Raw genomic sequence first — 27,142 nt, forward strand, 5'->3', positions numbered from 1 at the left:
CTCCCTGCCCCTTGTGACATCACTGCATGCCCCCTGTCTGGGGAAGGAAGCCTACAGAGGTGTCAACCCTAATATCTACCCCTATTTGATGTTTCTGGGTAAGTGGTTGCCACCTGGCTGGTAAAATTGATGCTTGATGTCAGTGTTATTAATAGGGCAGAAAGATCTGGTATTTTTTTCCAGAAAAGGTGGCAACCCTAATCTGAGGTTTGAATGCACTTATACATATAAAATCACAGCCAGTTTCTTCAAACCATACAAGTGGAATTGGGACAGGGTAGGGAACTCAGGTCCGCCACCTGACCTGTCAAGCAGTCATCCGAAACCATGGCTTTCAGGCCACTGAAACCAGCACACTGTCCACCTTTTCAGAAAAACAATACTGACCTTCCTATCTTTCTATCCTATGAATAACCTTGTAATCAAGCATCATTTAACTGGTGGTTAACCAGGTGGCAACTTCGTAAAGCAATTGCATTTGAAAAACTTCCTTACATAAAGTCACTACTTCAGCTATCCTACTAGAAGGCCATTGCGTGTAAATTTGGATTGATTACTATCCGACGTGTATTATTGAAACTATAGAAGCATTACTATGAACATAACTTTTTTGTACAAGATAGGAGGCCCCTTTTCAAATGTAAGCTCAAAAAGAGTTGCATAGACCAAGCAAATCAGATTATCTATATATTCATATGTAAAAATTCTAAAACAAAATAAGCAGAGCGGGATGTTGGACCTGGAATCTGCTTCTGTTTCTTGCCACGCAGGGTAAACACCACGTTTGTATTACGCGGGAACCGATTGTGCAGCATCTTGTTTCTAGTCGAGTCTCTTTGCATGGCGCACAGAGTGGAGGAGCTCAGTCTCGGTTGCCTTGGTGACAAACGCTATTTCCGACTGTAAAGACAGACTTGGTGAGATGGCGGAGGAGCAGCAAGAAGTGGTAGGTATATAGGAGGGTAAAAGAAGCAAGTATTGGAATTTGAACGTAATGAGGATACCGAACCAACCCGCTGCTTTACACTGGATTTTTTCATCTTTCTTTATACCCTTATTATAGTGATGAAATTTGAGATTTTTGTATCCACCATTTTATAAACGCATAAATTATTACGATTACGTAGTTATATACGTTATAAGTACAGTGCTAATTGCCTTAATAATACCTCTTTCTCTCTTTGGCCCATGACACTGAAGGAGAAGCTCCCGAACCTAATAGTGAAGCCTGTCATTTCCATTAATGGCACCAGTGGGGACAGGCTGATCCCAGTAATACAAATGACAGCTTCAAAAGCCATAATGAAATGTTTTTCAGGCCTGGTGTACCACAAACCATATAAGTAAGCGGACATATTCATCTATAAAAACTCTTTGTCAGAATGAGTATAATGTATAATGAAACATGGTAAAGCAACAGTTGTCTGACACGTACACTTGTGCTTTCATGTGAATTTTGGCGTCATCAACTGAGCTCAGAATTATCCAGTGTGCCATTGTCCTAACCCAACAGCATTATTCCCCTTTATACAATTTAAAGGAGACATATCAAATAAAAATTAAGAATGTACTAGTGAATTATACTCCTCTAGATATAGAAGGATTGTGCGTAAAAAAAAGTTGTGTTTTGGACTGATTTAATGAGAAATTCCACAAAAACCCCACTAGTCCCGCCCATCTGTTCCACTTCCTGCTGACTGAATTCTCTGGATATGCAGGGGAGCCCATGGCTCTCAGTACCCTGCACTGTAGGACAGGAACCAATCAGCAGCTAGGCTGACCTGATAGGGTACTGAAGCCTGTCTTTGCTTGTGTGAGTGCAGGGCTGTGATTGGCTCTCCCCCCTCTCCTGTTGTGCTTCTGGCAGGGACTGTTAGGACACGCCCATCCTTCATTTAAAACAGGGACAGAGAACTGATAGGATCTATAGGGAGCTCCAATAAAGGGGCCATTTTTACAGATAGGATTCATTTCTAGCCAAAAGGGAAACCAGCACCATTTATTATTCATAATTGCCTACAAAATTAGGGTTTTTTCCATTTATCCAACATGTCTACTTTAACAAAGGGAGTCTGTATTCAACATAAATATATTGGTAGGCTTAGTGTGTTTATTTTGCTATCCACTTTGTATTCAAGTTTTATTATATTATTACAATCGGTAACAGACGGAAAGGTGTTTTTTGAACACCAGTGGTTTATGCTGGATGGCAGCAGCATTCAAAGTTCCCCCTTTTACAATAAGGCTAAGACTCATTGTTTTCTTACAGGTCCCTCAGGAATCTGGTTTGAGAAAATCCCGTGTCCAGAAAGGTGAGTTTTGGGTTGAATTTTAATTAGGATACGAATACAACAAAGCACTTTTGCTTTATTTCTGCCTTTATGACTTGCATATTTAAGTGAAATGTAAGGTACCGATGAGCTGCCTGCTAAAACTCTTTGCCAGGACTTAATATTATTATTATTATTATCATCATCATCATCCTTTATTTGTATAGCCTACATATTACATAGTGATTTACAGGATTTAACTGTGTGTCATTTCCTTTCACAAAACATACACACATGCACTAGGGTAAATTTCATCAGGGGCCAAATATCCTGCCAACATATCTTTGAAGTGTGGGAGGACCCACACTTTATAGGGTTGTGGGATTCTATTAGCATCTTTGCCAAATTTTATTCTCTGTTGCGAGCACTGGCTTTAAAGGAGAAGTAAATTCATTTTGGCATTTTACTGCCAATAGATTTGCCACATTAGTGCCACTTTGAACAATATATATGAACAAAATATATTTATTCTGCAGAAACCATAGCTGAGTAAACAGCTTTAGAAGCTTTCTCCGTTTGCTTAAAATAGCAGCTGCCATTTTATGTAGCTTCCTGCCTGCAGCTCTAGCCATTATAGCTGAGATCACACATTCCTAAGGGAGGGGGGGGGATAGTTCTTAGCATTCTGGTGGGAGGGGAGGGGGGAGCAGGAGAAAGGAGAGAACTGAGCAAACTATGGCCCCGGGAATTAAGCTGTTTCTGAGAGAGGAAGTCAGACACTGGAACATTATGTTTACAAAAAAAGAGACAAGAAATCCTATGTTTCTTTTGATAGAGGACTCAGTGCAGCATTACTGTAAGTTCTTATGGCTGTATTTACATTGACCTTTCTGATAAAGCTTACTTAGTTGTTACCTTTCCTTCTCCTTTAACTTCGGCATTAAATTCAGCCTTCCCCTTCCAATAGCTTCTCAGAAATATTTGTACAGAATGTTACAATCCTTCGTGAAGGATTCGGCTGAATACCGAACTGAATTCAAATCCTAATTTGCAAATGCAACAAAGGGCTAAAAAGAACCGTGCACAGCACATGGCAAAAAGTTCTTTGTTTGTGTGACAAAAAGACACATGATTTTTACAAAGTATGGGAACCCTGGATAGAAGTAGACCCAATCGCCGACTAGACCCTAACATGACAAATACATAGATCTGGATGATATATACTTACTATACCTGTGAAACTCCTCCTCAATAGACTAGGTATGAACACATGAGAGAGAAAACTCAGTAATAGAGGGAAAACTGACACCATCATTGTTAATTTGATTTATATAAACATTTTTTATTATTTTTTATATTTTCTTTATTTCAATGTAAAACTGGGCAAAGCAATGTAACTACATGTTTACAAATGTACAAATTTTCCTTTCTGTGATGCTCAATAAAAGAATTGTTAAAAAAAAAAAAAAGACACATGATTTAAAGCAGTGTTTTTCAACCTTTTTTGGGCAAAGGCACACTTGTTTCATGAAAAAAATCACGAGGCACACCACCATTAGAAAATGTTAAAAAATTTAACTCTGTGCCCAGCAGCAGTGCCCCCCTAGTACACTGGTGCCCAGCAGCAGTGCCCCCCTAGTACATTGGTGCCAAGAGCAGTGCCCCCTAGTACATTGGTGCCCAGCAGCAGTGCCCCCCTAGTACATTGGTGCCAAGAGCAGTGCCCCCCTAGTACACTGGTGCCCAGCAGCAGTGCCCCCCTAGTACATTGGTGCCAAGAGCAGTGCCCCCTATACATTGGTGCCCAGCAGCAGTGCCCCCCTAGTACATTGGTGCCCAGCAGCAGTGCCCCCCTAGTACACTGGTGCCAAGAGCAGTGTCCCCCTAGTACATTGGTGCCCAGCAGCAGTGCCCCCCAGTACATTGGTGCCAAGAGCCAGCCCCCCTAGTACATTGGTGCTTAGCAGCAGTGCCCCCATAAGTCAGTGTGCCCCGTGGCCCCCCCTAATACATTGGTGCCCAGCAGCATTTTACTCTTCGGCGGCTTCAGCAGCATCTTCCCCTCACGCGCGCCGCCTCTGCACTTCTGCCTACACGCGACCGCACACAGGCCCTTTTATAACGTTGCGCCCCGTGCGTACTGACGTCACCCGTACACACGGGGCGCAACCAATGACAGGGCCCGGATTTTTTTTTTAAAGTAAAAATTGCGGCCCTGCCTACGGCACACCAGGCAACAGTGGTTGAAAAACGCTGATTTAAAGTATTCGGATTCGTTTTTGCCAGGACCATGGATTTGCCATGAATCCTACTGAAAAAGGCAAAATCTTGGCCTGAAAAATCCCGAAATGAATCCTGGATTCAGTGCATCCCTATAATATATGTAATTTATATATGTGATAAATAAATATAGTGCATATACTATTACACTGAAAATGTATCATCATTAACATCAGGTTTGGTCTCCCATTCCAACACACACAGCAATTTATTACAAGGCAAGTAACTATGATGTCTAAATTATATCAACTTAATTTTGTCACAGTACCGGAGCTTCCCATCCTGGAGAGACGCAACTGGCTGATCCATTTACACTATGTCAGGAAGGATTATGAGTCATGTAAGGTAAGGGGTTATCAGTTTTCTCTACATCTGAATTGTTCTGCATTTCCCTTGTAAATTACATTTAGTTATGTGCGTGTCACATGCACTGACTATTAGGTAGCCAACCAATTTTCCTTATCCAAGCAAGGAGCAACCCAGCTTCAAAAAGCACTGCATAATAAGCCGAGCCAAATATTCCAGAATATTGTAATGCTCAGGTAATGAGGTTTTGGGGATAATATAGAAGGGATTATTTTTTCCAAATGTTGGTATAACATGAACATACAGATAACGGACTTCCAATGTGATTTTGAATAGTCTTAAATTTGTAAGTAGGAGAACATTTTTTTCATTTTTTTTACAAATGATATTAGACCATGATGCAAAGCTGTATGTTAAATTTGATTTATATTTTTGAAATACAAATCTTTTATATGGCCTTCTGAATGATATTTTATGTGATGGAGGTGATCATGGTGACAGCCTGTGTGCTGAATTGTGAGATGAGATATTCTGTTCTATATGATGTTGCCTTGCAGTTATCACTGATACAAAGATTAGATTTTTGACAGCAACTTGTGAGATGCAACTTGTAGGAATTATAAAGAATATATTAAACATCGCTCATAAGAGTGGTAGGATGTGCCGTTGCCTGTACAGGAAATATGCCCTATTTGGGAGATGACCCGCATGCAGCATTTTCTGAGTTACGATTATAACTGGTTGAATCATTGGGGCACATCTATGTCAAACCTGATTTTTGAAAGTTTGTTGATCACAGCTAAATTTTGATTGCTTAGTACAACTTTGCTTACATTTGGGACCTGATCTTTGTATCAGTGATATCTGTAATACAACACCAAATAAGAACAAGAAAGTAAGCTTATTGCCATAAAATCATACTCTTTGGATTCAAAATATCTCATCTCACTTGCTGTTTGAACAAACTGTGTGTAGTGTATTTGGCTGTAGGCACTAGATGTAAAATGTTGCACTTTTTCAGGCAGTGATTAAAGAGCAGCTGCAGGCCACTCAGGGAGTATGTGAATATGCAGTTTATGTGCAAGGTGAGTGACACTCCTATATTTGAATTGCCCTTGTTCATTTCCTATTTGTTCTATTCTTCTATTCCCTTTCATTTGTCCTTCCCTTTGCTTTACATCAACCTTTTATTTTATTTTCTCATTTAGTTCTGCCACTTATTCTCCATTTCTTACCATCTGTCACTTACGTACCTTTTTTTCTAGCATTAATCCTCAGACTGGAAGGAAAAATTCAAGAGTCCCTTGAGCTCTTCCAGACATGCGCAGTCCTGAATCCCACCAGCTCTGATAACCTGAAACAAGTTGCTCGATCTCTGTAAGATAAATATATATATGATCCTCCTAAAAAAATTTCTGTTCATCTCCTTTTCTTTTTTATCCTGTTCCCTTACCTATTAGCAAGTACAAAAGAATGTTTTTGAAAACACATGACTAGCAATGACAGCATAATAAATGATTGGTTATGATAGTTGCAGAGTGTAAAACACTCTAAAACCAAATTATGCTAGCCAGTTGAAACTGCTGAATACAAACTACATGCCCGTAGTACATACCCTTGGGCATGTAGAATTAACACCAAGTACTTAAATCAAGTATATAATAATATAAAACATACATAGTACTGGATACTTAGTACTGTATAAATGATACATATTTGACATATAGGGGAGCTTAGTATATAAAAACCCAACCATGTTCTATTCTTTCCTATGGGATTTTTAGAAGATTCAGTAGCAATTCACATGTGTGTAACTTGATCCTGTCTCCTGTTCTGAGCTACACATGGAAAAATATTTACACCAGCACACCCATACCTCCTCCAGAGAATTACCTCTTGGTGCACAGCCTAGAGAGTCAGCACTCTCCACACAGTCCGGTCAAAATATTTCAGCCAGCACAACAAGTAAAGTGCAGGCAGGGCTTAGCCCTTGCGTGTTTATTCAAAATGGTATGCCTGACGAAGGGGTACGCCCCCGAAACGTTGCATTTTGAATAAACACGCAAGGGCTAAGTCCTGCTTGCACTTTACTTTTTTTGCTGGCTGAAATATTTTGACCGGACTGAGCTACACATGCCCACCAGCCAATCAGAAGCGGATCTGCCAGAGGGGAGGGGGGAGGGAATGAAACACATTTGCAGTATGAAGCAAGGAGGGAAAGGAAGGGAGAATACTTTTTTAAAGATGGCTGCCTGTTTAAGAAAACAGATAGAAAATGTGAAGTAAGTGTGACTAAGTAAATATTTAATTTGGTGAGCCAAAAGTGTGGCGTTTTTACTAAACAATAGACAATTTGACATACATGTGATCCCTTTTAAGTTAACATGAAAAGATGAACCCAGAGTTGTCAAATAAAACAAGCAAGATATGTGAAATTTACAGTTCATTTCCTAAGGGATACTTCTTTCTGTGGTAAATATTTTAAAAAGTGTTTCATCCAGTATTAAGGTCTTTTTGAACATGTTTTATGTGCGACTCCTTCCCTCTTCTACCTTTTCACTCTTTAAGTGTCTTTATCTTTTCTTAGTTAATCCTCTTCTGAGATTACAAAACTGCTAGAGATTATGCTGCAACAGCTGGCAACTGTCCTATGTGTCTCTGCAAGGTTTTAATTTAAAGGCACACCACTGCTTACCTACAGGTTACTTGTTGGTGTCTTGGAACATCCAGAGAATTTTAAACATGTGGTGTTGAGACATGTAATTTACATTAAGGGTCAGCAGCATAAAATTGTAAGTTTTCAATGCCCCTGCGAGTTCTTGTTTCTGATGTTGTATGAAAGCAGTTACTACAACTTCATTTTATTTAACATTTTCTTAAAGGAACAGTTGAGTGTAAAAATAAAACTGGGTAAATACATAGACTGTGCAAAATCAAAAATGTTTTTAATATAGTTTGTTAACCGAAAATGTAATCTGTAAAGGCTGGAGTAAGGAGATGTCTAACATAATAGCCAGAACACCACCTCTTTTCAGGTCTTTAACCTCTTAGTTAGTCACTTGAATGACTAAAGGTGGACATACACCTTCAGATTTAAGTCTTCTTTCAATGAACGTTCGTTTGAGGGCGAGGACTTCCAAGGTAATTTTCTCAGAGATACTACCTGTGCCACGAGCAACATTAAGAAGGCAGCGGGAGCTTAGAGAGATTAATGCGTGGCTGAGAGATTGGTGCAGGGAGGAGGGCTTTGGGTTTCTCCAGAACTGGGCTGATTTCTCAATCGGCTACAAGCTCTTTGCCAGGGATGGGCTGCACCTCAATGATGATGGGGCAGCTGCTTTGGGGGAAAAGATGGCTAGCGGGTTGGAGGAGATTTTAAACTAGGAGTGGGGGGGAGGGTGCAGTGGGAAATTCTGTGGTAGACAGGATAGATGAGGTAGTGGGCATAGTAAGGGAAAATAGGGGAGGAGACTTGCTTCGGGATACTGATAATGGCAGGGAGGCCCATAAGTTGTTTACACGTCATTCTCACGCCGGAACCAGTATTAAATGTATGTTTACCAATGCAAGGAGTCTAACTGGTAAAATGGGAGAGCTGGAGGTACTAGCGTTGGAGTGGAAATATAATGTGATTGGCGTTGCTGAAACTTGGTTGAATGAGTCTCATGACTGGGCAGTTAATATTGGGGGGTATACATTGTTTCGGAGGGACAGGGGCAATAGAAAAGGAGGAGGAGTGTGTCTGTTCATTAAGCAGGAATTAAAAGCAAATATTAAGGAGGAAGTGATGGGGGTAACAGAGGGAGCTGAATCCTTATGGGTTGAGCTTCTCACAGATAGTAAAGAATCTACCAAACTAATTGTAGGGGTATGCTATAGACCCCCTAATGTAAGCGAAGAGGAGGAGGCCCAGCTCCTGTTGCAAATAGAAAAGGCTGCTAGTTTGGGGCAAGTGATAATAATGGGGAATTTTAATTACCCTGATATTGACTGGAGCAATAGTACTGCCAGCACAGTAAATGGGAACAAGTTTATAAACTTGCTGCATGACAACTTTATGTCACAAGTTGTTGAGGAGCCAACCAGGAACCATGCTATACTAGATCTAGTGATCTCTAATGACCCAGAACGTATAGCAAATGTGCAAGTGGTTGAACCCCTGGGTAATAGTGACCATAATGTTATTTCATTTGTTGTTTGGTGCAGGAAACACATTTACATGGGGGCAACAAAGACACTGAATTTTAGGAAGGCAAATTTTAGCTCCTTAAGGGCAGCGCTTCAGGGCATAGATTGGGGCATTATGTTTTCTGATAAAAACACAGAGCAGAAATGGTTGTCATTTAAAATGATATTAAATCATTACTGTTCTCAATTCATTCCATTAATAAGAAAAAGTAGAAGTGTTAAGAATCACCCTATGTGGCTTAACTCTGAGGTAAAGAAGTTAATATGGAGAAAAAGGAAAGCTTTTAAGAAATATAAGTCAGAGGGGACAGTAGCTGCGTTTAGTGAATATAAACACTGTAACAAGTGTTGTAAAACAGCAATCCGGAACGCAAAGATAGAAAATGAGGAGCGCATTGCGGCCGAGGCAAAGACTAACCCCAAAAAGTTTTTTAAGTATATTAATAGTAAAAAGATGCAGGTTGAGGGTGTGGCCCCATTGAGTTATAATAACAATATGGTTACAGCGGATACAGAAAAGGCAGATGTGCTTAACCAGTTCTTTTCTTCTGTGTATACAGTAGAGCAGCCAGTGGGCCAAGTCCCACCCAATAGCTTCACTGTTGCCTCAGCTCCAACTACACAGTGGTTGGCACAGGATATGGTGCTTAAAGGGTTACACACGATAAATGTAAACAAGGCATCTGGGCCAGATGGAATACACCCTCGGGTACTGAGAGAGCTAGGGGCAGAATTGCAGTGGCCCTTGTTTCTGATATTCTCAGACTCGCTTTCATCAGGTATGGTACCTAGGGATTGGAAGAAGGCGAATGTCATTCCCATATTTAAAAAGGGAGTAAGATCTCAGCCTGGCAATTATAGGCCTGTAAGTTTGACATCCGTGGTGGGCAAGTTATTTGAAGGCTTGTTAAGGGATCACATACAAAATTATGTAGTGGAGAATGGCATTATGAGCAGTAATCAGCATGGCTTTATGAAGGACAGGTCATGTCAGACCAATTTAATTGCTTTTTATGATGAGGTAAGTAAGAAGCTGGACAGTGGGGATGCAGTAGATATAATCTATTTGGATTTTGCCGAAGCATTTGATACCGTTCCCCACAAACGACTGCTTTCTAAGCTAAGGTCTATTGGTCTTAGTGAGGTCGTTTGCACATGGATAGAAAACTGGCTACAGGATCGGGTACAGAGGGTGGTTGTTAATGGTACATTCTCTACTTGGAATAAGGTCCTCAGTGGGGTCCCTCAGGGTTCTGTACTGGGTCCACTTTTGTTTAATTTGTTCATAAATGACTTAGGGGAGGGTATTATGAGTAATGTATCAGTGTTTGCAGATGACACAAAACTCTCCAGACCAGTCAATTCTATCCAGGATGTGACATCCCTGCAGCAGGATCTTGACCAACTGGCAATCTGGGCAGCTAAGTGGCAGATGAGATTTAATGTGGATAAATGTAAGGTCATGCACCTGGGATGTAAAAATATGCAAGCCCCGTATACCCTTAATGGGACTGCACTAGGCAAATCCATAATGGAGAAGGACCTTGGAGTCCTTGTAGATAATAAACTTGGCTGTAGCAAGCAATGCCAGGCAGCAGCTGCAAGGGCAAACAAGATTTTGAGCTGTATTAAAAGGGGTATAGATTCACGGGAGGAGGGGGTTATTCTTCCCCTTTACAGAGCGCTGGTAAGGCCCCATCTAGAATATGCTGTTCAGTTTTGGTCTCCAGTGCTCAAACGGGACATTATTGAGTTAGAGAGGGTCCAGAGAAGCGCAACTAAGCTGGTAAAGGGTATGGAAAGTCTCAGTTATGAAGAAAGACTGGCCAAGTTGGGTCTGTTTACACTGGAGAAGAGGCGCTTAAGAGGTGACATGATAACTATGTATAAATATATAAAGGGATCATATAATAACCTTTCTAATATTTTATTTACCAGTAGGTCCTTCCAACGGACACGAGGGCACCCACTCCGTTTAGAAGAAGGGAGGTTCCATTTAAACATTCGGAAAGGATTTTTTACAGTGAGAGCTGTGAAGTTCTGGAATTCCCTCCCTGAATCAGTCGTGCTGGCTGATACATTATATAACTTTAAGAAGGGGCTGGATGGATTCTTAGCAAGTGAGGGAATACAGGGTTATGGGAGATAGCTCTTAGTACTAGTTGATCCAGGGACTGGTCCGATTGCCATCTTGGAGTCAGGAAGGAATTTTTTCCCCTCTGCAGCAAATTAGAGAGGCTTCAGATGGGGTTTTTTGCCTTCCTCTGGATCAACTAGTAGTTAGGCAGGTTATATATAGGCATTATGGTTGAACTTGATGGACGTATGTCTTTTTTCAACCCAACTTACTATGTTACTATGTATATTGGTGATACATTTAAATGCAATGATCTGAAACTCACATTTGGACTGAAATCGTAGGAAAAAGCCCTTAAAATACAAATCAAAGTTGATGTTCTGAACATGAAATAGTTGGCAGACACCAGTCATTCCAAGTGACTTACTTTTTAGGCCCCCCAAGGATTTCATCTGATACAAAATACATTCACAGATTTTTTTTTTCCTTAGCAGACCAAAATTTTCTAACCTGGACAATCTACTAAATCAACAATCTTCATGGTACAAAAATTTTTGGGGCAATAATTCAGAGCCCACATGTGGTCAGAAAATTAGGTTTTGTACGATTTTATTGGTACTTGTAGAGCCAGCTTTAAGGGAGGGCCAAATAGTATATAACTGACAGGTCAGATTTAAAAGCAAACAGTTCTGTCCCAAATGCCCCCCATATACCACTGATTGGGTAATTTCAGGTTAGAGAGCTACAAAGGAGGAAGTTGAGTTGTGGCTTTTATGTAAGATATCTGTTCACTCCAGCCTTTATGGAGTACATTTTTGGCCAACCAATTATATTGAAATCATTTTTTATTTTGCACAGCCTATCTATTTACCTAGTTTCATTTTTCACTGAAGCTAAAGCTGTAATGCTTGTGTCAAATCAATTTTTGATATTGTCAATCACAGAACCGGTACCTGGAATTGACAAAATGTATCCAATTCAGTGCATTTTCCATTTCTAGTGCTAACTTTGGTAGCCCCAGAATAAAGGTTTACAGGGATTACAATAACTGGCCTTCAAGCTGCACCTCATTGGGAGACCACTTCCCTATAGTACAGTAACATTATGCTGTATATTAACAAGAGAAAACATATCTACACAAATTGAAATGTGAACTAGAACAGTGCATGTCATTTCATATTGCTTAATTGCACATGTATCTGTGCCACAGGAATCCAGGATACAGATAGAAGCCTACCACTCCGCAGTTGTGCAGACAACCAATCAGCAGCTAGCAGTTACAGGTTACCCATTTAAAAGCAAATGTCTTATTGGTCAGATGATAGTCTAACCCAGTGTTCCCCAACCAGTGGCTCGTGAGCAACATGTTACTCCCCAACCCCTTGGATGTTGCTCCCAGTGGCCTCAAAGCAGGTGTTTGTTTTTGAATTCCTGTCTTAGGTGCAAGTTTTGGTTGCATAATAACCAAGTATAATGTCAAACAGAGCCTTCTATAGGCTGCCAGTTCACATAGGGTCTATTAAGTAGCAAATTATAGCTCTTATGTGCACCCCCAGGAACCTTTTCATGCTTGTCATTTCAATTTAAATGTGGCTCATGGGTATAAAAGGTTGGGGATCCCTGGTCTAACCAGAAGTTGGTTGCTGAGGTTGGTAAATAAACCGGTAGTTGGTCAATTTTATTGTGCTTTAGTGGGAGGAAATGTCCCTATCCATGACTGAAGACTGTAAAGTTATAGGTTGCTGATCGTAGACTGGACTATAATCTTGCAGTATCAGTAATTAGGAATTGCAATAACTTTGGATATCAGCATTTTAAATGTAATATTCCAGAAACTTGCTGATCACACACAGCATTTTAGATAAAAAGTGGAAATAAATAACTGCATGGAAAATGAAAAGATAATTAATAATGTAAGTGTTTTAAAGAGATATATATATCATCAGGGTAAAAATATTAGGGTTTCATTTTCTCCCTTAATCCTCCTTTATTTCAGGTTTTTATTGGGAAAGCATAAAGCAGCTGTTGAGGTTTACAACGAGGCAGCAAGACTTAATCAAAAGGATTGGGTACGTTTTGAAATATTTCTTCTTTCCATCTTTAATTGCAAGCCTATTGATGGGAGTTATAAAATGGTGGCTAGTTTTAGCACAGACATTGTTACATTATCATTTATAGTTGGAATTGAATTTAACAATCCAAAGTGTGCTAGACATTCTTTCATGTACAGTTGTTTACTGTGCGCACATAGCAAACAGAGATGAGGGGTAAAAATGAGCTAGTATAGTTTGGTTTGTGGTATTAAAGTGGGACATTTGTATGTGTTGTTATATGTGTTCCTTGATACAGATGTCATGTTAAAGGTCCTTTTTATTCTTGTCAGCACTGTATTTATTTTTGCAGGAGATATGTCACAATCTCGGTGTCTGCTACCTTTTTCTCAAAGATCTGAGCAAGGTAGGGGCTTAAATGAAAGGGAATGATGCCAACATTTTGTTGTTTTGTGTTTAAAAATGACTACAGTTAGAGAGCAGGCTAAGCAAATTCTTTGTAAAGCAGGATTTAAATACCATTTTCAGATATTGATTAGAAATAAGTGACATGTAATGCAATTTACACTTTATTTATTTATTTGGAAATAAGAATAAAACACATGCATAATGTGCATGCTTTCTGGTGTTTTGCCTGCCGACAACCTGGCTAAAATCACCAGGCATTCATTGTAGAACATAATTATCTGCAAAATTCAGTAGAGGTGACTTTTTACATATTCCTCTTCTTAAAAGCATGCATGTTTTTGGGGAAGAATTGCTAAAAAATTACATATAGGCAGCATTGCAGGTCAGTAGGAGATGATTCTGGGGTTCTGATGGTGTGTTTTCAGGAAGTATCAAATGTTGCTTGCAAATGCCCAAAATGGTGTCATTACATTTAAGCAAGTAAGTAATCATTGTGATAATCACAGCAGCCTTACAGATTGCATGTGTCAGGTCTGAAATTTCCATCTAAAAGGATATCTTTTTTTTTTTTTTTCCCCTTGTCTTCCTCTACAGAGTAAGGAGCAACTGACTCTGGCTCTGCAGCTGCACAGACAGGATCTCAGTGCTATCACTCTTGGAAAGATACAGCTTCAAGAGGGAGACATAGATGGTGCTATTCAAACATTCACGCAGGCGCTGCAGTGAGTTATATATTCTTTATCTACATTATGCAGGCTTAGGGCTCTGGCACACGGGGAGATTAGTCGCCCGCGACAAATCTCCTGTGTCTCGGGCGACTAATCTCCCCAAAATGCCATCCCACCAGCGAAAATGTAAATCGCCGGTGGGATGACAAACGCGAGGCATCTTGCATGATTTCAGTGAAATTGTGCCACCGCGTATGCCATCCCACCGACGATTTACATTTTTGCCGGTTGGATGGCAATCCGGGGAGATTAGTCGCCCGCGAACAGAGAGTTTTGTCTGGGCGACTAATCTCCCCATGTGCCAGAGCCCTTATAGTCAGAAGTCATAGGGACATTCCTGCTCTTTGTCTGTTCTATCTGATAAAGAATGGCAACTCTAAATTATATTTCCTTTTGGAATATATAAACCAAAAGTGTACAGCTCTCTTCACTTTTAAGAGATAATAAACTCAGGACTGTTCTTGCTGAATTTATTATAAAAATTGTGTGGACGTAGTTTGGCATTATGTGTTTGTACAGGCTGTTAGTAAACTGTTAAGGTTATTATTTCTGTTTCTACTTGACTTTGTTATTTTTGTAATGTACTGATTTTGTCTGGTTATGTCTTGCTGTTCCTTGTTTATTTACTGTATCTCCTAAGAAAATCGCCAGACTGTCATGGGGCCTTTTGGGGGAGATCTGTATTACAAAACCTATTTATAATGTTAGTCTTCTGTTGTGTTTCCAAAGGACTCCCAAAAACAAATACTGATTTAAATTTAATTACATTTAGAAATAACTTTAAAACCATTACTGATCACTCACTGTGGCAGCCAGGGTTAAAGTTATGTGGGAGGCTGGCATGAGTAAGTAAAACTCCCAAAAGATTCCAAGTGGCTTATGGCACACATTTGTCACCTGTATAGCTTTAAGAAGGGGCTGGATGGATTCTTAGCAAGTGAGGGAATACACGGTTATGGGAGATAGCTCTTAGTACAAGTTGATACAGGGACTGGTCCGATTGCCATCTTGGAGTCAGGAAGGAATTTTTTCCCCTCTGAGGCAAATTAGAGAGGCTTCAGATGGGGTTTTTTGCCTTCCTCTGGATCAACTTGTAGTTAGGCAGGTTAGGTATAGGCATTATGGTTGAACTTGATGGACGTATGTCTTTTTTCAACCCAACTTACTATGTTACTATGTTACTATGTTACTATATATGTTTGTGTATTGATAGTACTGAAATCTGCCTATCAATGTGTGCATGGGTTGGATTATGTCCAGAAGACACTTGTGTGCACTTTCTGTCCACTGTGTGCACAGTTCCAGGTAGATACCAGTGCTGTGCCATAAGCCTGAAGGGTTATGAATATTGGGTTATGGTAGAATAGTTGATGTTTCTAACAATATGGTTTCTCATGATGCTTTCAATTACATTCTTGTAGCTGGTATGTTTTTAGCATTGGCTATAGGTATATACCTCTTACAAGGAGAGTGGACCCATGAACTGTTATTTGGAGTGACTGTAGTTATTTGAAAGCACCAGAAGCTGATCCTATTAACTGGGGCATATTTTGCTCTTTACTTTTTTTTTTTTTTTTAAAGGTAAAATTTTATTGTTTTTCTATCAACAAAAGCAGAAATAAAATCAAAAAAGAAAATAAATAAGAACAAATAAACACATTAATGTTGCTATTGTTCTTTACTTTTTAGACAAATGCATATGTTAACTTTATATGAAATGTTTGTATTTTTTTTTTAAAGGCTTTCTCCAGAAAACACTGAGCTATTAACAACACTGGGATTGCTGTACCTGCAGGTCTGTGTTTTCTACATTAATTGTTTTGTCCAAATCATATCAGAGTGCAGTATTACCTGAATTCTTCTTTCCTTATTTTTTTAGATCTAACTGTAATAGTTTGAATAGTAATACATCCAAACAAAGGATTAACATAACGTAGTATATAGTATAAAGTTACATAGTATATGCATAGCCCTTATAATAGCAGTCCAACATACAGCATCTCTGTGCCTTTTATATCTTGATCATACCTGTCCCAGTTCCTTGTTTATTCTGCTCTTGGCTATGTAAGTGCTATCTAGCTGGCCATACAACAGCAGATTTGAGCTGTTTAATTTCCCTTCAGACCAAATTGGTACCTTATCTGCCATGTCCTCTCCAGATTGGCCTGCATAGGCTCCTGTTATAATCCACACAAACCTTTGATAATTCTACTTTGTTTGTTTGCTTGACAGTTTCATTTCTTTCTACTTTTCATATTATGCTTATCCACAGAATGGGTTGTTCCAGAAAGCTTTTGAATACCTTGGGAATGCTCTCACATATGACCCTAGTAATTATAAGGTAAGGTAAACATTCTGCAGTCATAGCAGCAGGTTTCTCAAAATATTTAGATTTAGAAGATGGTAAAAAAGTTTTTGCTCTGAACCCCATCATCAGTGGGGCCCCTTCTTGAAAAACTGGTCTAAAGAGGACATACGATTTTGTGACTTTGTTAGATATTTATCTTACCTACATCCCATCAGTTGTTGAACTGCATCTCCGGAGTTTGGCTATTTGGGGATGCAGTCAAACAGCTGAGGGGCTCCAGAATGCACATCCTCTATTCACGTAATTTATTGCCTTAGACCAGGTGCCCACAACTTTTCTTACTCGTGAGCCACTGTCAAATGTAAAAAGACTTGGAGAGCAACACAAGCATCATAAAAGTTCATGGAGGTGCCAAAAAAAGGGCTAAGATTGGCTATTAGGCAGCCTCTATGCACAATATCAGCTTACAGGAGGCTTTATTTGGTAGTAAATCTTGTTTTTATTCAACCAAAACTTGCCACTAAGTCAGGAATACAAAAATAACTACCTGGTTTGGGGCCACTGGGAGCAAAATCCAAGGGGTTGGTAAGCCACATGTTGCTCACGAGCCACTGATTGGAGATCACTGCCTTAGACTATGCCTCAGAGTGGGCTTTTTTCCCTCTGGAATCTGTTGTTTTAAGTATGTAATTTGTATGTTTGATGTATACATTCATTAATTGTTAAGCACTGTGGAATATGTTGGGGCTTTGTAAATAAATGTAAATAATAAGAATTATAAAATTGGGCTCTAGTAGCCAAATAACAAAATTTAGCAAGGGAAATTTGGGAATGTACGTTTGCACATCGCCATTTGTAACTTTTTACCAGCAGTAGTTTAATTCTATTGCAGTATATACATACTTTTCATTGTTAATGTTAGTACTTTTTTTTATATTTGTCTCTTTATTATTATCTGCTTTAAAAATTTTTTCATTAAGCAAAATTTAAGATTTATACTGAATTTCCACACAAAACACAGTAACCAAGTCACTAAAAGCACATAGATTGCATGATAACAGGATCAGCATCACTACAGAATTAATGTGTTTTGTTTTTTTTTTTGTAGAAGCCACAGTAAGGCCTGCAATAATATATTAGTGCTATACATCATATTTCATGTTCTGTGTACATAAGAAGACATGTTTTCAGGGCAAATTATATAAACTGGTTGTCTTAAAATGCTTTGGAGCACCATATCCAGCCAGCAGGCCTGCAATTAAGAACCTATGTTATATATTATCTATTTTTTTTTAATGCTTCTCTTACTGCTGCAATCATCACCAATAAGACTCAAAGTATATTTGTAGCGAGCTGTGTGTTTCAGGCAGTGTGATTTACTAAAGGTGTTGTAGATTCCTAGTGTCATTATTTGCATAGTCTACTTTTTATATACATTTGGGAATATAAATAAATAAGTGTTCAGTCTAAATGGGATATTGGTCTCAATCTGGCCTCAGCCTGTAATTATTTTAATTTTTGTTGATTAAATGCCAAGCTTGTGTACTATATCATACTTGGCTTGACTGCATAAAGTATTCTCTGTTTTAGGGTATATTAGCAGCAGGCTGTATGATGCAGTCCCATGGAGATTATGATGTAGCCCTCAGCAAGTACAGAGTTGCAGCCTCCAGTGTCCCTGAAAGCTCCCCTTTGTGGAATAACATTGGCATGTGTTTTTATGGGAAAAAGAAGTATGTGGCGGTAAGTATGCTCTTATGATTTTATATTGTACCTCCTTTCATAATCAAGAACAGGAGCCTTCAAACTTTTTGGGTTCAGGCCCAACTTTGTAGATTGGTATTTCCTTCAAGGCTATCTTAAACAGAATTAGAAATATATAAAAACCTTGATGTAACAGATTGGGGATTTCCAAGATTTCCAAGAAATAAGGACTGACCCTCAAATTAAGCGGCCATCAGATTTGATGCTATGTCACTGCTTTGCAAGCCACTGATATGAAGAATATCATAATTAAGAAGATAAAGTGTAACTAAATATCTTAAACATAAGACCCAATAATAGTTAATGGAGTTCTTTAAGGTACGCTTCCCAGCCCAGACACTCGCACCTGCATCAAACATTTCAGCTGCCGTCTCCATTTTGTTATTGTGCACAGAATATCTTAGAGTCTGGTTGTATGGTATGTGGTATGTTGGGTTTGGCATTATTTTAATTTGTGTTCTTATTTAAGTCATTCACACCAGACTTTATCTTTGGAAGCAAACAACCTTTTCATTTGAAGTACAGTGTTACCTTTGTTTAAAATTGCATATAACGAGGAACCTGTTAGTAGCTGAATGTAACAGCTATTGCATTATTCCCTGCTAATGACACCCTAATGATTACTCCCCAGCAGGAGAAACCTATATTTCTTACAGAATGATTAACATGCACACCCACCTAAGCAAGTACTTCTTGAACTGACTTTGCCGCTGGGCTGTTTTCTTTCTCCTGCATAATTCATCATGTGCTCAAGTACTTTTACATTGAGAAATGACATATACTGATACGCATTGCAATACAAATACATTCTTTAAAAATCATACAATGTGATTTCCTGATTTTTTTTTAAATGCTGTCTCTCACAGTGGGAATGCACCTACAATGTGAATTTCAGACCCCTCCATGATTTCTAAGTGGGAGAACTTGCAAAATCGCAGGGTGTTCAAATACTTATGTTCCTCACTGTAGATGTTTGTGGCCCACAACAACAGGCCTGGACTGGGATTCAAAATAGGCTCTGACATTTCAAGTACACAGAGGCCAAAACAGCCCACTAAATAGTGACTGTCTATGGCATCTTATAGCAGCCCCTCTAGCATTTGCCCAAACCCACATATTGCCAGTCTGGGCCTGCACTACAGACAACATGATTTCAGTTAGATCTTTAAAGTAAAAACTAAAAATCACAGTAGAATATCAATTTGCAGGGCTGTTGCCATAAAGCTGTACCAAATAACTCTGTTGGACTGTTTAAACAATCCATGTGTACAACTGATATATGTAGCCAAAAATATAGTTACGGGTAAGGGATCGCTTCTCCAGAAATGCGATATCCAGAAAGCTCTGAATTAGGGAAAGCCTGTCTCCCATAGACTCCATTTTAATCAAATAATTCAGATTTTTAAAATTGATTTCCTTTTTCTCTATAAAAATTAAACTGTGCTTTGTATATATGCACACATGCAAAACACTGTAAGCAATTATTGTATATGTGCAATAGTTGTGCATTGTAATAAAATAAGACTGGTTTAACCCATACAAATCTAGTGGAAAGCAATCCATAGGACTTGCTGTTTGTTAACATCTATCCTTACAGTGCCCACGCATAGCAAGTTGTTAGAACAAGTGGTTGAATAAGGGAATCAGGTCACAGGCTAACTGTGCTGTATTCTGGTGCAGGGAAAGATCTTCATAGCAAAGAGGATTACAACTTGCATCACTGCCCGTATAAGATCATTCTGTTAGGCTGATGTCCCACCGGGAGATTAGTTGCCTAAGGTTAAATCTCTGCTACTGCGGACGAGTAATCTTCCCAAAATGCCTTTCCACAAGCAACAAAGTGAATTGTTGGTGAAAAGGCAATGAATATTGTTTTGTTTTTTCGAACATGCAAAGTTTACTCCTGCTTGACTTCGGAAAAGGAAGCAAGGCATATGCCATTCCATCATGGATTCACTTTGTCAGTGGAAAGGCATTTCGAGGAGTTTAGTTGCCCACAGTAGCCACGGCCAACTAATCTCCCTGTGGGCCATGAGCCTTAGTACTTAAATCCATGGTTTATTGCGCAGAGACAGGAGAAGTGTTTATGGCAGAGATTAGTAGCACTGCACTCTGTTGTAATATTTACTTTTCACTAAAGAACAGTAAAGAACCATACACAGATGTGCTAAGTGCAACAGAACATGAATTCTATTCTTTGTACTTTTATAAACATTTTCAACTGTCAAATGTAGTATCTAGCTATGTTCCCTGACATCATATTTATTCTAGTAATCTGCCTGGGCTATTCATGTTAAAATTTAATAGAATATCCCTTACTATTGCTAGACAGCACCTTGGGCACCTCCAGTGTGAAAACATATGTTATAGCAGTGCAACTCTTCAGTTGTATGGCTGCTTCCAATTATTTACAAGTAGAGAAGGAAAGTTCCACACAAAATATGTTTCCTGTATCTCAACATGCAAATAATCTCCATTATAAAAGCTACTTGTATTCTTTACATCAGTTTGACTTACAAGTTTTAAATTTGCTGAAGGACAATATCATGTCTCTGAGTAGCCAAAATTGTGCTGTAATTGTATATACTGTAGTGATCTCTTGCACCCAGAACACTGTATCTTTTTAGAAATAAAATGCCTGGAAAATAGTGAACATTGATATTGTCTTATTTAATGAGTGGTTCCAAAACAAGTGCACATTGGGGCTACCAAGATGTTAGTCACCCCCAGTGATCCTAGTCCACTTACCTGTTTTCTTGGGCTGGTACTCCTCTTCAAGAAATGCACCAACCCAGGGTACAGTTTGCTGCATGCCATGCCTCCATCTACTTTGTTTTTCCTAGGAGTCCCTGTGCCAATGCTAGGAGGGTGCATGCTCAGTTCAGAAACCCCAAGAAAAGTTCTGTACTGTACATGCCTTTGCCTAAGCCCAGCAGGGAATGCATGGAAGACTGGAAGAAGATGGCAGTGTGGGCTAGAAGGGCTTTTTCATGTCCATGATAATTGCTTTCTCATTTGCAGGCCATTAGTTGTCTTAAGCGTGCACTTTACCTGTCCCCATTTGACTGGAGAGTTCTGTATAACTTGGGCCTAGTCCATCTCAGCATGCAGCAGTATGCCTCCGCATTCCACTTCCTAAGTGCAGCCATCTCTCTTCACCATGGTAATGCTGGCCTTTACATGTTGCTGGCAGGTACGTAGCATACAAACCTCCCACAAGTCCAATTATACACTCTATTACAAATTATTTAATCACTGTCAATAATATTATTAATATGATATTTCTCTCCTCAGTGGCACTCACATATCTGGATGATATTGAAAATGCCAAGAGCTCATATCAGCAGGCAGCAAGTCTGGATCAGTGAGTTCAGAACAGTGTTTGATCATACCCCATCTATTTATTTTTTTTTTGGAAATTTTAAAAACAATTTGCCCTTATAGGTGGCCATTTATTCCCTACAGTCATTTATGCATTCTTTATGCTGTTTCTGTCATTGTGGTCTCTGTTGCCCTTACTTATATACACATGGAGAGCGTACATGATTTTACTCTGTGGAAATAAGCACAAATAAAAGCAAAAGCGCTGTGTAAATTGATGGCGCTATATAAATAATAATAAATGCAGCCGCAGTGCATTTTCAAGCTGCTTGAATATACTTTTATAAGTATTGCTCAATTTGCTTTTTATTTCAGTTTCTTTATGCATTTATAAAGCATTTAAGAAGCAGTAAAAACGCGTCACTAACACACCCATGTGTATGAGCACTTAATGGTTTTCCTGGTGGTTTCCACAATCCAGTCTTTAAAGGGGTTGTTCACCTTTAAGTTAACTTTAAGTATGATGTAGAGAGTAATAATCTGAGGCAATTTGCAATTGGTCTTTTATTTTTTTATTATATGTGATTTTTAAATTATTTGGCTTTTTGTTCAGCTCTTCAGTTTGGAATTTTAGCAGCTGCTAGAGTCCAAATATGAATACTTAGAAAGATAAGTAATACAAAGAACAATGTAGCCTTACAGAGCAATATTGTTTTGTCTACTGGGGTCAGTGACCCCTATTTAAAAGCTGGAAAGAGTTTAAGAAAAAGTCAAATAATTTGAATACTATAAAAAATGAAGACCAGTTGAAATATTGCTAAGAATTGTTCATTCAATAACATATTAAAAGTTAATTTGAAGGTGAGCCACCCCTTTAGGCTCTTCTTTCCTAAGCTCTTGGAATGCTGATCTGTTCATTTCCCTAGCCTGTATTGATTACCTGTTGTTAATCTTACTGTGTCCCAGGACAGATCCTTTGGTGAATCTGAATTTTGCAGTTCTGCTATATAACCAAGGAGACAAGAAAGGAGCTTTGGGTCAATACCAGGAGCTTGAGCGCAAAGTCAGTGCTCTCAGGGAGACTTCCACAGAGTTTGACCCTGAGGTAAGGGAACAAGATGTAAAGTACACATCAGAAAATGTGTGTATGTATGTGTATATATATATATATATATATATATATATATATATATATATATATATAAAATCTTATTTTTCTTTCTCTCTACATCTGACATTAGATGGTGGATATGGCTCAGAAATTGGGCGCTGCTCTGCAGGTTGGGGAGAGCCTAGTATGGACTAGACAGACCAAAGACCCAAAAGGGAAACAGAGAGGAGCAGGAAAAGGTCCTGGGGCTGAGCAGGCTCCATTGGGGTCCAATCAGGCCCTGGGAAGAGCAATGTCATCAGCAGCTGGATATAGCAAGGCCAGTGGCCTATCTTCAGGTGAGATATGGCAATGTCACACGACTTGCAAGTTAGACGAGACAGAAAAAGCACTAGCATAACTTAGCAAAGAGGTGGTAGCTTAAGTGCAGTTAAAGGAGAAGGAAAGGTAAAAACTAAGTAAGCTTTATCAGAAAGGTCTATGTAAAAACAGCCATAAGCACTCACACAAATGCTGCACTGAGTTTTCTATCAAAAGAAACAGGATTTCTTGTCTCCTTCCTTGTCTTTGTAATTCCTGTCTGAGCAGTTCTCTCCCCTCTCCTGCTCCCCCCCTTAGGAATGTGGATCTGAGCCAATGAACAGGAAGCTTCCTCATAGTTACACACTGCACATGTACAGGGGTCTTGGTGTTGGTGCAAGGAGCATGGCATTATGGGAATTTTACAGGTCAAGTTTAGAGAGCTCAGCATTTTTTTCCTATGAGGCTTCTGATCATCTGAATGGGAGAAATATGGGGAGACTTAGGGGTACTATTGAGAGAACTGAAGGTATGCCTGCAGCTTGAGATTAACTCTTTACTAGCCTTTCCTTCTCTTTTAAAATTAGGAAAATAAAATTGTTCAGCCTAGAAGTATTGTAATTGTTGACAGACATTTTCTGTGCTTTTAAGGGATCACCATCAGTACAGTCTCCAAACATCCCTCTCTGCCGCTTGAGCCAGAAGACCCATCACTTACCAGTTCTACTGCTCCAGACTACAGGAGAGGTCACAGCTAGCTACCCGTCCTACACATAATGCCAAGACTGACCTTGGGATGTTAGATCTGACGGGCTCTGTAGAGACAGCTTTCCGTTAGTCTGTGTAAGATTCTGTACACCTACATTCACATACGGAATTAGTGAGAGATGTCCAGTGAAAAACTGTAGGCACTTTTAGAGGAATACAAATGCTATTCTAAGGGGAATTGCCGCTAAGTCTGAAGTGAATTATTTGCTAAAAGAGTTAATAGCTGCTCAAGGAGAACACACAAATATTTATTTAAACGTTTAATTACCAATATGAAGGAACATGTGCAGTGTTACAGTGAATACACAGCTACCTTTTGAAAAGATGATGTGGTATTAGAAGAGTTCAGTAATACTGCCCTGCCAGAGCAGTGATAATGAACTGAATTGTGGCCCCTCACTGTCATTTCAGAGGGCCCTCTACGCATTTTAATTACAAGCACTGTCACTAAAACAGCCATGTGAATTTATCTATTTAGGTCTTGTTAATAGCACACTGGTCCCAAACTAAAGCAATCTGAAGCTTCAATTTGTGTGGAAATTTAAGATGAATGTATTATTTATTTTAATCAGTAACTTTCTGGATTAAGGAATAAATTCCAATTTCCTATTCACTGGAGTTAACATGTTTATTTAGTGCTAAAAAGCTGCTAAAAATCCTTTGTGTGGTGGCCATTAAATCTGGATTGGACTCTGCTGAACATGCACATTGAGGAACTGCTTCTTAGCTTTGTGTGTCCATTTTATTGGTCTTGGCTTAGTCATGGGGGCTCTGTAGAGCTATTTAATACCTAATGGGTAGCTCCTATCCTAATTGCTCTTTCCACAGGTCTTGTTTCTGAGGCTTGACTGAAGCCAGAAATGATCTTTTCCCAGACAGTCATAATTGGAAAGGAATAATTAATTTATTATTTCCTAAATTTGTCATATTCCTCTGTAAAGATCAAATGGAGCTTTGTATAGATGGGTCGCTTATTTATTTCCACACATGTAAGATATTTTTTTTATATCCCACTTCCTGCTCCTGGCATTCCTGAGGTTTGAAGCCGCTAACTTAAAGGAGAACCCATAACTATCACTGACTAGACCCCTCTCACCTCTCCCTCATAGCATTGTTTTCAAGTTTAATGACTGTCCCTCTTTCTAACCGCTAACTAAAAATGCAGAGAAGCACAGCCGCGTACCTCCCCGACATCTTCTTACCGACTGAAGACACTTCAGGTCTCTCTAACAATACAAACCTGCTTGCGCATGCACAGTTGGAGGTAGCAGGAAATCCGCTTTAACTGTGCATGCGCAAGCAGGTTCGTATTGGTAGAGAGACCCGAAGTGTATTCAGCCTGTGAGAATATGAATCTGTCGGGCAAGTAGGGGGCTGCGCTTCTCTGCATTATTAGCTAGCAGTTAGAGATAGGGATGGTCATTAAACTTAAAAACTATGCGATAAGAGAGAGAAAAGGGAGGTCTAGGCAGTGATAGTTATGGGTGCTTTTTGCACCTGGAGGTATAGTTCTCCTTTAAAGAAACAAAGTGCCAGGTTTGACACTTGATATAGCATGCTAAGACGTGTGCTGCGGTTCACTATAAAGGGGACCAACTAAGCCTAAACTCCAACTGAATTATAGAGTCTATAACATAGACGCCAGTGGTCACTTTTCATATCAATTGATAATTATCTCTCACTTCACCCTTATAGAACTATAGTTAATACCAAATTATAAATGTAGCGCAATTAAAATACTTTTATTCAGAGGTGATATTGAATATTATAAAATAGGGAGTTCTTAATTTTTATATGAAATTGTGATTAGTATTGATGACATAACTAGGATACATGAATAAACTTGCATTTAAAAAAAATCGAATGCTTGCTTATTAATATGGAAAACTAATTTGAATGAAAAAAACTTGAATACTTTGAATTGGTGAGTCTGGGAAAAAATATAGCTTGTCTAGGGCAACTCCCATTAATTTCTATATAAGCTCACACGCTTTTAGATGCCAAAGTTACAATCAAATTTTGGGGGTTTTTGCACTTAATAAATATCGGACAATCAAGTTTTTAAACTGTAATTTGAATTTTTCAGGTTTTGACGCTAAAAAACCTGAATCATGAAAAAATAAAATTTGAACATTGATAAATTGACCCCTACATATTGCAGTGTTATTGGTATATCATATGATATTTGCGAATCCCTTTAAAGGAATACTGTCATGGGAAAACCTTTTTTTTTTTTTTTTTTTTTTTTTCAAAAACACATCAGTTAACAGAGCTTCTCCAGCAGAATCCTGCATTGAAATCTGTTTTTAAAAAAAGAAAATAAAATTATATTTAATTTTGAAATTTCACATGGGGCTAGCCATATTCTTCATTTCCTAGGGTGCCACAGCCATGTGACCTGTGTTCTGATAAACTTCAGTCACACTTTACTGCTGAGCTGCTGCAAGTTGGAGTGATATCACCCCCCTCCCAGCAGCCAATCAGTAGAACAATGGGAAGGGACCAAGATAGCAGCTCCCAGTAGATATCAGAATAGCATGAAATCCAAGTCCAGCTTGGGACTCCTCCAGTTACAAGTGAGTAGGGGAAACAATAGGTTACCTGAAAGCAGTTCTACTGTATAGCGCTGGCTCCTTCTGAAAGCTAAGACTCAGGCACAATGCACTGAGATGGCTGCCTACACACCAATATTACAGCTAAAAAAAATCATTTGTTGGTTAAAGAATAAAATTTTAAGTGGTATAGTGAATTATTTGCTATGTAAACAGTGTAATTTAGAAATAAATAGCACACCATTAAAAAACATGACAGTATCCCTTTAAAATGATAAATATTCAATGTATATTATGTTGGTGGTTTATTATTGTTGCTCCTAACTAAAGGAACAACAAACGAGATCCTTAGGGTCGCAGTGCAGATAAAGCTAAGATTTTATTTTTTTTTTTACAGCTGAAAAAAAATATATATCATTTTAACAGATTTATTCATGCTGGTGGCAACCTATTGAAACATGAGCATAGATTACAGTCAGCTGAATATAAAACCTAGTTGGGCAGCAGATTTGTATATCAGGAGAGCTAGCAATAAGTACAGACGCTGCATAACTTAAATGGAACTGGAACCTTCTGGCCTGGAGGAATAAGACTGTGAGTGAGTAGAAAGTATCCACTGTGTCAAACTCTTTATTTTCCTTTGCATTGTTGGGTGCTTGACACATTAAATTATTTTAACAGGAGATGTGTTTGGAGCTTTTATAAGCGTA

At 38.9% G+C, this 27,142-nt stretch overlaps 1 protein-coding gene across 2 annotated transcripts; it reads left to right on the plus strand.

The window, feature by feature from the left end:
- bbs4 (Bardet-Biedl syndrome 4) lies at nucleotides 1–24,575 on the plus strand. 2 transcript variants are annotated; one of them, XM_031897929.1, is made up of 17 exons: nucleotides 1–98; nucleotides 771–946; nucleotides 2,270–2,312; nucleotides 4,816–4,895; nucleotides 5,878–5,941; nucleotides 6,122–6,233; nucleotides 13,118–13,190; nucleotides 13,525–13,578; nucleotides 14,175–14,302; nucleotides 16,049–16,103; nucleotides 16,581–16,649; nucleotides 18,207–18,359; nucleotides 21,402–21,573; nucleotides 21,675–21,744; nucleotides 22,668–22,806; nucleotides 22,943–23,150; nucleotides 23,764–24,575. In XM_031897929.1, the coding sequence occupies exons 2-17, from the start codon at nucleotides 923–925 to the stop codon at nucleotides 23,868–23,870; spliced, it is 1,551 nt and encodes a 516-aa protein (XP_031753789.1). In that variant the 5' UTR covers nucleotides 1–98; nucleotides 771–922; the 3' UTR covers nucleotides 23,871–24,575.
- The last annotated feature ends 2,567 nt before the right edge of the window (nucleotides 24,576–27,142 follow it).

This window comes from Xenopus tropicalis, chromosome 3 (assembly GCF_000004195.4).
Source record: "Xenopus tropicalis strain Nigerian chromosome 3, UCB_Xtro_10.0, whole genome shotgun sequence".
NCBI classification, from domain to species: domain Eukaryota; kingdom Metazoa; phylum Chordata; class Amphibia; order Anura; family Pipidae; genus Xenopus; species Xenopus tropicalis.